The following is an 11,899-nucleotide window of genomic DNA, read 5'->3' on the forward strand; positions in this document are numbered from 1 at the left end:
ACTTATTTAGTTTTGGTAGCCATTGATCATATCATAACTAACACGGTAGAGCTTTGTTTTTATGTCACGCTAGATTTTTTTCTTTCTTTTTTTTAAGACGCTAAGTTCCTTTGTTTCCTTAACACGCTAGCTGATCTTGTACAACCCAGCTAACTTTGTTCACTGTAAATCATGGCTCTTTCCCTCAGGATTTTCACAAGGAATTCATTGAGCACGACGTGTTTCACAAGGTCCATAGGAGCTCAGTTTGAACACCTGAATTACTTTTTTAAAACTTAATTCTTACCTTGTAAAATACAAATCCTTATCGCCTCACGTAGTTGATAAGCCCAGTGCAGAATCTTTGTGAATCCTCTAGCAACAAATTTCCGGCTCCATGTCTACTGATCGACGCGGTCGCTGTTCGTCACTGTGTGCAAATCGGCATTTTAAAATTAAATAACCGCTAGTTAGCCGGCGCAAAACGAAGTCTTCCGAGCGAAGCCACGCATTATTTACTTTACACAGATCTTAGCATCTTACGGACCCTGCACTGCCGATTTAAAGAGCGAAAACGCTGCCACTCCACCACACGGACTGTCGTACCTGTCGGTTTACAAATTTAACAATATAAATAAATAATGCCTCGGAGACTAGCAGAACAGACAAACACGGTGAAAACACAGTTTACCCTCAATGAAGTCTACAATTGCTTTGCATCATAATAGTTAACTCTTATTATTCTAAAAAGCTTGTGCTTGCTACCTTCAAAAGTTCATGTACGATTTCAAGAGCAGAGGACTTTGCTCGTTCGGTCCATGTTTTGCAAGCTGTTTTAAGAGAATGAGGAAGTAAAAAATGAAGGAAAAAACTCAAACACAGTTTGAAATGATGGACAAAAAGTCGAGATATTTTCCTTTATGTTTGGCGATTTAGCGACCGATGTTATTAACTGAAGTTGCACTGGATATTGAGTATCGTATCGACCGGGCGTATCGGTGAGCTAAAAGAGCCTTACAGCTCAGGACATACTTCTTATGTAAATCGAAAGGAACTTTTAACTGTAAGAGGCGTGTTATAAAATTGGCTCGGTCACCATGTTATATCGTGCAAAGTTGCAAGCAAACACGTTCCTTTGTTTCTACCGTTCGAAGCAAGACAATGGCTGCGAAGTTAAGGAGGCAAGTAACTAACACGCAGCTAACGTGTTAAAAGCTAGTTGTTTTGTTTTAGCGTGCAAGCGTGTGCGTGCGTTCACCTTATTCCCTGAAATCCTGTGGAAGGTCACAAATATCGACGTACAAAGGGGTTATTGTCTTAATACCTGTCCGGTGATTTAGCGAGCACTCCTTGACGAAAAGTCGCCAATAGAATTACGCCAAAATTATTGGGTGGGTTATAATCCACTATAAACGTAAGTTGAGTTCACAAGAGTTCACATGTGTGGGCTTATTATTGAGATAAATTTGAATTTGAATTGAAACCAATTTAGCAAATAGCAATCAAAAGCGCCAGCGTTTATTCTTCAGTGCGGAGCTACTTGTGATTAAGTATCTAAGTATGCGATATTTTCCAGGCAAAGAGAGGTTTTATTTAATTTTCTTGTGTTTCTTTATTTAATTTTTTTTATACCAAAGGGTGCTTGACGAGTTCAAAGTTTGCTGATATTCGCTTTGTAATAGAGTAGTTTGTCGTCCGTGTGATGACTTCCGCTCAGGTTGTCGAAACGTCAGTCACCACTACCGACAACAGTCCTTCTCAGGACTACACTAACCCGGACGATCAAACTACTCTATTACATGTTACCCCCTGGTTCAAACCATTTACTGTAATATTCGCTTTGTCACTTAAGATCATTGAATGGTTCCACTACGGAGAAGTCATTTGACAAAGTAAGAATGTCGTAATAGTCCGAAATAGACCTTGCTTTGACTTCCTATATTTCCGTCACCGTTCTCCCATTAAGTTCTTAGACAGCACATTCCCTATTTTCCCACCCTGAACAATAACAGCATCACACCATTTTTCATCTATATGAAATTTTAGCTTACTATTTTAAAATCAAGAACAAAAGATGAATATTCGATAAAACACGAGAGAAAAGCAGCTAACATTTATCTTTTATGGCAACCAGCTTTCCGTAATATTTCCTAAACCATAAACACTTTTGCTCCCAAAATCTTTGTTGAAGTTTTCTTAGCTTTACTTGAAGGCTTACGAATTCCATGTTTGGCATTTTGAAGTATTTTCATCTTTAAGGAATTCAAGACAATGGCCGTTTTTTCGAAAGCCGACCTTCTAATTGAAGGCTATTTGAAGTCATAAAAGTGTGAATCCACGCTGCCAAACGACTTCCAAAAGTCCAAAAAAATTTTTTTCCTATGGGTCTTGTTCCCAGTAGAGACGTTGACTCAAAAACTAAAATTATAAGATCTGAAAACATATTAAAGAACTCTTCGGGAGTTACTACATCACGGGCGATGAGTAGGGGATGAAGAAAAGACCGAAATACGAGTGGCCAGCGGGGAAACAAATTTAGTACTTCATATAGAGACATATAAGTTATAGTTGCGGAAAACAATAGTGTTGTAAAGCCGAAATATCAATAGTATACTTCGCTAAATAAAATGTTAAGCAATTTTTCAAAAGTGTTGATGGCACAAATATCTTTTACTGCTGTAATAAACAATAGAGGCATCGGAAAAGGCATCGGTGGCATCCGGAAAGGCACCAAGAAGAATTATATTTACGTTTTGTAACTTGCTGCGTGACGAAAAAATAAAACCAAAACCGTGGTCCCCAAATGAATTCTCCCACCTTGCTCCAAAAAATTTTCAAATTTTCCGCAACTTCACCTTTTCCTATTCGTAGGTCCGGCCAAGCCTTTATGGTCATTGGCTCCCGTATAGCCACTAACTATGGCTTATAAATACAGGTGTTTAGTGTTAAATTGTAAAACTCCCCGAAGAATTATTTTCACGCCTAGTTCTTCTGAAAAAAGCTCTCCTAAACGAGTGGCCCTGATTATAAATATTTAAGCATGGTAAACACATTAGCCTTAACTTGGCTGTTTCTCGAAGCTCAGTGTTTTACTACATGCCTTTTTCACGTGAAATGAGGGCATTGATTATATATATATATATATATATATATATATATATATATATATATATATATATATATATATATAAAATAATAAACACTTAAAGAACTACAGCTGATGGAAATTTAAAATTTCTTATCTAAAGGCTGTAGAAACAAACTTATTAATGACTCTAAAAATATAGAAATCTACAACGAAATTTTTTTAGAGTTGGTTAGCTTTTCATTTTTCCGTAATCGAAAGTAGAGATTGCAAAATTCAAGTGAAAAGCAAACCGACTGTGATTTACGCCTTAAACAAGTCAAGATACTTTTTTCCGTCATACAACAAGTTACATATCGTAAATATCATTCTTCTAGATGCCTTTCCCGGTGTCACTGATGCCTTTCCAGATGCCTCCGTTGGTTAATATAGCAATAAAAATATTGTTCCAGTCAAAGCGTTTGGAAAATTGCTTAACTTTTGAATAAGCGAAGTATAACCTGGTGACATTTTGGCTTTACAATAGATTGTTTTTTGCAAGTTATAAAACGTAAATATAATTCTTCTTGGTGCCTTTCCGAATGCCACCGATGCCTTTCCCAATACCTCCATTGTTTAATACAGCAGTAAAATATATATGTGCTATCTACACTTTTGAAAAATTGCTTCACATTTTATTTAGCGAAGTATACTGTCAACATTTTGGCTTTACAACACTATTTTTTTCTGCAACTACAACTGATATGTCTCCATATGAAGTATTAAATTTGTTTCTCCGCTGACCACTCGTATTTCGGTCATTTCTTCATCCCTGCTCGTCGCCCGTGATGTAGTAATTCCCGAACTCTTCGATCGCCATTTTGTAAAAACATAGTAACCTAGCCTGTTATGGACAATACCGCTACAGGGCAGCTACTGAAGGCTCAAAGATTGACATGGATTGCAGCATTGGCCCGAAAATAATATGACTTGAAAAACAAAATAGTAAGCTTTTTACTTGGACAAGATTTTAACAGCTTCTCAAGCAATATCTCGGAAAGAAAATAATAAAGAAGTTATCAGCGCTGCAAAATGTCTGATACACCTCCATTTGATTAATTTTTAAAATGGAAGTTGGGGATTGAAAGTCCCTCTTTAGCCTATGCTGCCAAGACAGTGACAAGGAATATCATCTTAGCTGTGGACGTACCCTACCCTTTGCTGAAATTGTGGCATGATTTTATCAAGACACAGAAAAATGATAGAAATCACACCTATGGCAATGGAGAACCATCTTGTTCAACCCCATCAAATTTGCACATGCATGAGTCAAACATGAAATTATCTTATACTTATGTTGATCTGTTTGATTACTCTGTTCCAGGAAATGCATTTGCAATTAGCAATGATGAAAAAATTAGACTAGAAGTTAATGAATCTTTAAGAAAAATTTGTGGAAAAGTACAAAGTGAATATGCAAAGGCCAAAGGGACAAGGAGGAAAGAGGAACTCAACTCAAAAAAGAAGATGTTTGATTTTAGTGGGATGCGCAGACGCAGTAAGGTGAAACGCAGCTCGTGTTGCGTCCGCGACATCAGCCGCTGACTGACCTCGATTTCTAGCCATGAGTCGTCTCGAGACGACTTTAACGTCTTAGACAACTTTAACGTCTCTAGCATAAAAACGGCCAATTATTACGAAGTGAAGGAGAGGGAATCTGCAAACTTTACATTTTGAAAACCTGAGACAAGATAATTCAAAGGCTCTGAGCGATGCTTGAGTCTGAAATGTGGTTACAAAAACAGGTTACGAAATTCTCTAAACAGTGCAGTAGTTTCTGTATTTCACAACTTGCACTGAGTTATGGAAAAGCAGGAAAATAAAACCTTAATCAGATTTTCAAGATGTCATGATAATTTACGTTTCAAGTGGCAAGCACAGACATTTTTACAATTAAATAAATGGTTAGTGACTTCTTAAATTTGGTTTTCGACTGAAAAAGGTATTCTTTGAAAAATTATGTCGTGTACTTTCAGAGTTACCACGATTAAATAATGGTTTTGAAAATAATTGCGAGATTGATATGATGAACCAAAAATAGAACAACCTTTAGCAGAAAGGGAACCTTCTACTAGATAATAAGTTTTGAGGAAGTGGAGACACAAAGTGCTATGGGCTCTCTGAACTTCAAACGGGAGACTTGATTTGTTGTGATTGTGCGTAAATTAACAAACAGTTTTGCAAGTAGTCTGATTCACGATGCAAACTTTCTTTCCTATCAAATTTGAGGGAAGTAGTTTCCCTCTTTGCAGATTTCTTGGACAATGTTATCAGTTATTCTTTCGATTGAGTCCTTATCAGTTAGCCTTAAGAAATGTTTTTGGACAGGTTTGCTGGATAAGTTTATCAACTCGTCTTCCCCTATTCTTTTGGTAATTCCGATTGCGAACACTTCGATTCCTCTGTTTTTCAGTTCATCGGCCCTCAGTTTTACAATTCCGGGTCCGATGAAACTAAATCCATCCGTGACGACAACAGCAACTTTTCTAACATCTGTAAAGAACAGAAGACGGAAAGAAAGACAAGTCTGTTAAAATATTTCTAACCAGAACATTGTTGGCAAAGATAACCGACTGAGAAAACCTTATTGTAAACTAATCTTTGGGCGAAAGGTTCGTCCAAATCTCTAGAGTTCAAATTCAGTAGAGACTTCTCTCCCCATATCGTCTCCGAGCTGACAAAACCTTAAACTCGCCCTAGTCTCTCTGGAGACTCTGCGACAAACATCAGCTTCGCTTAATGGTCACCGAAACCTTGAAGTGATGGAATTGCATGCAACCTGCACAATTATTGACCTCAAAATAATGAATACAGTCTTCCGCAGTCCTACCAAGGAGGAGTGGATTACTAACACTTTAAATGAATATATGAGGAATCTTTATAGTAATGAATACTACTTAATCATTAGGGAAAATAAAGCCTGAAAAAAAAAACCAAAAACAAAAAAAACAAAACAAAAAAACCGGCTCGCACGGGAGTTCAACCCCTGATCTTTGCGACACCAGTGCAGCGCTCTACCAACTGAGCTAACAAGCTAGCTGGGAGCTGATCATTTTTTTGGTTCGTAATAAAACCGTGAAGCAATAAATAATCCGCATTTCACGCAAATGATTTTCACATATTCATAGTCAATTATTAACATTGTAGTTTGTATTGTGACGATGACTAAAATCAGTAGTAAACCAAACGTTTGAAAAGGTTTACAAATGAATATCTTATAAAACGTAAAGGCCAAATATTCATATCTATTGAAATGTAAACAACTCAAGTTATTTATCATGGTTTTGTGAGCCTTACGAACTTTTGCTATTTCCGAAACATCTTTCAACCTATTTTCTACAAAAGGAAAAGGAAAGCTACATAAACTAGCATTAAAGTATCATAACAGAACGATAATCTTTTTAGAACGGTTCGACCGTCGCTATGACGTTTCATCACGTTACTTGCCAAAATTGTATTTGTTCTTGTATTAATACTCCTTCCCTATTCTACAGTGCCGTGGGCGAAGTCAAGTCGATTTCTTTATCTTTTCTTTTGTCTATGACCTGCAATGACATGTTATTTCCTTAGAGGACTTACCAGACTCCTTGATTCTTGACCCAGATTCTTGCACAAACAGACGACTGTTTAATATTGTTAAGCATTTCGATGTCGCCGTAGAAGATCCTTCAAAGAAGACATTGTTCACTTTTCGCTCAAGCCCTTCTTCCTCCTGGTCGTCCTCGAACGCGGAATAGATCTTCACCGACTCCGAGTACGCCACAAGTGACACACGAACGTTGTCTCTGGAGATTCTGAATCGTCTTAGAAGTGTTTTGGCAAATTTCTTTGCGAGGCTTAAGTTTTCTTCTTTTATACTCGCTGAAACGTCCAAAACGACCGCCAGGTCAATTTTTCGGTCGCATTTCTCTATTTTACCTATTCAAAAGTAAAGACATAGTAATTTAACAAAAGCATCAAACAAAACAGTAATTGACTGTTAAAAGTAATTTCTCACTGAGAGCAAAGCATTATTTAGCAATTACTGCTAAGGCTAAGGTTAATGTCCGTGAATGTGTGAAACATGTAAATAAGGATTCTCCTCTTTGACTATTTACCATCCTGTATCCAACGCGCGCTCGCGAACAGATTAATTCTTAACATTGGCATATCTCAGCTTATTAAAAATCCGTGTGAGAAACACCTACTTTAATAAAAAAAAATGGCTTCTTCTGGATTAGATTCAAATATTTCAATACAAAAATACTTCGATTGCGTAATTCGGGAAGGTCACATTTCTTCTGATCCTTTCGTGATTTTACACACTCTTCCACAAATCAATTCTTGTGCTATGGTGGCTGTTAAGTCTGTGCTTCAATACGTTTTTCCATTTTTTGCAGCGGGTAGTGTATTTTTAAACAAAGGATAACCAGTATGTTTAAGAATCAGTGTGGACACCCACTCCAAATATCTGAACGACTCTTACTTCATACGTACACATCCTCTATAGAAGGTAATACGATCACCAAAACTGACTAGAAACTTATACGATTTTTATACCTGTTCTATTAAGCAATTTTACAGTTCAGTTGTAGATGAAAAACAAGTTTAGGAACTCAAGATTGACGATATGTCTAATATTAGCGTTACATAGTTGGTAAGGGTAGAAAAGTGTGGGGGATTATTGTTAGCGACGAAATTAAAAATTGCTTCCTTTCGTTATCCAGTTTTCACTACAAAAGGTATCACTTTTGCGAGAAATATTTTTCGTTTCTATTGAAACCTATTTTATTTGAGTTCCTCAGTTTGTCTAACTCATAGCGCCCTAGCCTTTTTTCTTAGTAGATTTATTGTTAGGTACAAATAAAAGGAAGCACTATGTCTTTAAGTCGACCTATGATTCTACACCACAAAAGGTTAAAAATTGGAAAGGGAGAAGTATCCTAAATTTCAATTATTCACCTTTGCGTATCACTTACAATATATTGTAGGCATCGCATACCTTGTGCACAGTGAGTCACGGCAAGAAGAAAAATGAAAAAGAAAAAAACATACATCTTCATTTAAACCTTCTCATCGACAGTTGGTTGAATTGTATCTGATCTCTGCGTATCAGTAAATAATATTTACCACCTGATTAAATTTTAATAGCTCACAAGATGTTACTCCCGGGTTTAAACCATTAGATATCCATAAGATTTTTCCGAAAGAAAAAAAAATCCCTTCACAACTATCCTATCAACTAACTCAAATAATTTGGTTTTATCAGCTGAGTTGATAATGTAAATTGTACACCGTAAAGAGTTTCAACGCTTGAAATGTCAGCTTTGAAACTATTTACGGTGGGCAATTTACATTATTAACTCAGTTGATAAAACCAAATTATCTTGTTGTACTCCTCTAACGACGCAGTAACGCAGTTTCTTTTGAAACTTACCCCCTTTATTCAAATAATTTGACTTCACTTTGCAGGATAACTATCACAAGGGAGCCGTGCCCGCTTTGCCAGTGCGGATTATATTGTGCATCACGCCATGGTCACGTGTGCTTGGGTAAGTGAATGAGTCGGCTCTCTCAATGACCACGCAAGAGACCAACATTTCCTACATTTATAATTATCCGCGTCCTATGGAAGGACTATTTATCCCTACATGTTGCGAGTCAAATTGGCTCAATCATGACTTTTTTCGCTTCAAAACCGAAAAAAAGGAAAACGTAGTGGACGATATGTTTCCATGGAAAACTTCAGAAAATGGAAGAAAAGTGTTTTAGCAACAGTGGAGGTGTTTGTGTGCTAGAACGAGATGTGATAACAAATTTAAAAATCTGAAATACTTAGAGAACGCGTCGTGACCCCAATTTTTTAAGGACTTAAAACAAAAGAAAAGATTGAAAAGCCCAATTTTTCATTTAGTTAAAAAAACTGTTTAGTCAGTAGCTCGGTTGTGCAAATAAGAGTGATCAGGGTGAAAAATGGCCTTAATCCAATTATTTTAACAATAGTAAACTACATTAAGTTGTTCTGAGTATCGTATTTGGCTTTTATTGTCCGAGAAGTGAATATCTAGCCGAAAAGCGAAGCTTTGAGGGAAAGGAAAGGAAATTATCAGTGGACATACCAACCGCCTGATGGGCTTTATTACTTCTGGTAATTTTCGTATTACGCGTTGACAGCAATTTCTTTTTTACTCTTTTGTACTTTTTGGAGCGTTATTTGAGACCAGCTTTTTAATTTGACCATCACCATCACCATCACTTTCACTGAAAAAAGAGTTCGTTTTTCTTTCATGTAAAGTAATAAAAATGAAAAAGTAAAACTCTTGAGCTGGTATTTTTCCCGCTGACTTTGTTTCTTTTCGACGGAAATAATCGGAGGACAATTACAACATTATTTTTCACCTATATGAAATTTTAACTTACTATTCCAAAATCAAAAACAAAAGACGAATATTCGATAAAACACGAGAGAAAAGCAGCTAACATTTATCTTTCATGGCAACCAGCTTTCCGTATTATTTCCTAAACCATAAACATTTTTGCTCCCAAAATCTCCGTTGAAGTTTCTAAGCTCTACTTGAAGGCTTACGAATTCCATGTTTGGCATTTTGAAGTATTTTTTTTGTTTTCAAAATGTAAGGTTTGCAGATTCCCACTTCTTCACTTCGTAATAATTGTCTTGAATTCCTAAAACCTGAGACAAGATGAAAGTTTGGACAATCCAAAGGCTCTGAGCGATGCTTGAGTCTGAAACGTGGTTACAAAAACAAGCTATGAAATTATCTAAACAGTGCTGTAGCTTCTGTATTTCACAAATTGCATCGAGTTATGGAAAAGCAGGAAAATAAAACCTTAATCAGATTTTCAAGATGTCATGATAATTTACGTTTCAAGTGGCAAGCACAGACATTTTTGCAATTAAATAAATGGTTAGTGGCTTCTTAAATTTGGTTTTCGACTGAAAAAGGTATTCTTTGAAAAATTATGTCGTGTACTTTCAGAGTTACCACGATTAAATAATGGTTTTGAAAATAATTGCGAGATTGATATGATGACCCAAATATAGAACAACTTTTAAGCGGAAAGGGAACCTTCTACTAGATAATAAGTTTTGAGGAAGTGGAGACACAAAGTGCTATGGGCTCTCTGGACTTTAAACGGAGAACTTGATTTGTTGTGATTGTGCGTAAATTAACAAACAACTTTGCAAGTAGTCTGATTCACGATGCAAACTTTCTTTCCTGCCAAATTTGAGGGAAGTAGTTTCTCTATTTGCAGATTTCTTGGACAATGTTATCAGTTATTCTTTCGATTGAGTCCTTATCGGTTAGCCTTAAGAAATGTTTTTGGACAGGTTTGCTGGATAAGTTTATCAACTCGTCGTCCCCTATTCTTTTGGTAATTCCGATTGCGAACACTTCGATTCCTCTGTTTTTAAGTTCATCGGCCCTCAGTTTTACAATTCCGGGTCCGATAAAACTAAATCCATCCGTGACGACAACAGCAACTTTTCTAACATCTGTAAAGAACAGAAGACGGAAAGAAAGACAAGTCTATTAAAATATTTCTAACGAGAAGATTGTTGGCAAACAACCATCGGTTCTTTGATGACTTTCCTTGCAACCCATCCAATTCTGGCGGCCAATCTAGTCAAGGTAGCTGAGTCAGTCAATGTTTTCACAAGCTTATTATGAAACATTTTGTTTGCTAAACAGAAAAAAAAAAATCAAACTATTGGTTTTACTCTCACAGGAATTATGGTTTGTGTGTTTTGCAATGTTTCACTTCGCTGTGTTGGTTTTGGTTTATTACTGAGCGCTATCCATTCTTTTCTTCTACAGTACAGTCCAGCCAGTGAGAGAGCGACAATTGCCACTGAAATAATTTGAGTGAGGGAGTGAGAAGAGCCGCACTTGCGATTGCCATGTACCTTCCATGCTTCAGACTCAGTCCACCAGCAATCATTCCAAATTCTCTCTTTACCATGAAGTTATCATTCAAGTCTATCAGAAGTTTTTCTTCGTCAACATGGAGAAAATGAACCAATGCTTTATATAAGAGCTGAAGAAATGTATCAATCATTGCATCGCAAGTCTTTGAAGACAATGAAGCGTCCTATCTCTTGAAGTAGTTCTCAACATCTTGTTCAGAAAGCTACTTGACTTTACTCTGGGTGAGAGATTCACCCATCATTCTTTCGTTTTACAACTTGCAACGAGAACAGCGGAGCAGCTGGCCCCTTTAGGGTCGGGCCAAAGCCTTACCTCTTTGAGGCTGGGCCGAAAGCTCGAATCAATCGCTGGTTCAACCTTGAGATTGTTCAGAACCTCATTAACAGCGTCTCTTTCAATCATATCCGTCTTAGATGTTAAATTTTAAAATTTATACTGAAGGGATGAAGAGGTAAGAATATGTGACGTGAATAGTTCTCACTCTAGAGCTTTGGCATCAATTCTTTCTTTTTATTGTTCTTCAACTCACCCGCGTAATCCTCGAAAATGATCCTCATATCCTCGGCAGATAATGTGTTAAAGAGAACTACGGCAGCAGTGTTCTCTCTGAATGGTTTTGTGATGCTTGTCGCCTGTTGTGTCAGGACCCGAACGCTGATTCCTTTTTGTCTTGCGCTGAATGCCAAATTCACGAGTTGATTCGTCCTCTGCTTCACATCTCTCGAAGAAGCGCAATCATCGAGGATGATCAGTGCATTTGTTCCCTCATACACAAAACTAATAATCTTGAGCCAATCATCAATCAGGCCTTGGGGTTGAGTTAAGATTAGTAAGTCCTTATCATTTCCCCCAAATTATCATACGGAAC

The 11,899-nt window shown here is 37.0% G+C and overlaps 2 protein-coding genes across 3 annotated transcripts; both read right to left on the reverse strand.

The window, feature by feature from the left end:
• Nucleotides 1–3,472: 3,472 nt before the first annotated feature.
• Nucleotides 3,473–8,368, reverse strand: LOC149037648 (matrilin-1-like). 2 transcript variants are annotated; one of them, XM_089187900.1, is made up of 3 exons: nt 8,085–8,368; nt 6,683–7,021; nt 3,473–5,596 (listed from the first exon to the last, which is right to left on the reverse strand). In XM_089187900.1, exons 1-3 carry the CDS (start codon nt 8,143–8,145, stop codon nt 5,322–5,324), a joined length of 675 nt encoding a protein of 224 aa, XP_089044026.1. In that variant the 5' UTR covers nt 8,146–8,368; the 3' UTR covers nt 3,473–5,321. The 2 variants fall into 2 exon arrangements, with proteins under 2 accessions (XP_089044026.1, XP_089044027.1); XM_089187901.1 differs by having other exon boundaries at nt 3,474–5,596; nt 8,062–8,367.
• A 1,979-nt stretch (nt 8,369–10,347) lies between these two features.
• Nucleotides 10,348–11,433, reverse strand: LOC149037649 (matrilin-1-like). Its single transcript, XM_089186365.1, has 3 exons — nt 11,344–11,433; nt 10,993–11,140; nt 10,348–10,598 (listed from the first exon to the last, which is right to left on the reverse strand). The coding sequence occupies exons 1-3, from the start codon at nt 11,431–11,433 to the stop codon at nt 10,348–10,350; spliced, it is 489 nt and encodes a 162-aa protein (XP_089042491.1).
• Between the last annotated feature and the right edge of the window lie 466 nt (nt 11,434–11,899).

The sequence above is a fragment of the Pocillopora damicornis genome, chromosome 11 (assembly GCF_964200805.1).
Source record: "Pocillopora damicornis chromosome 11, jaPocDami1.2, whole genome shotgun sequence".
Lineage (NCBI taxonomy): Eukaryota > Metazoa > Cnidaria > Anthozoa > Scleractinia > Pocilloporidae > Pocillopora > Pocillopora damicornis.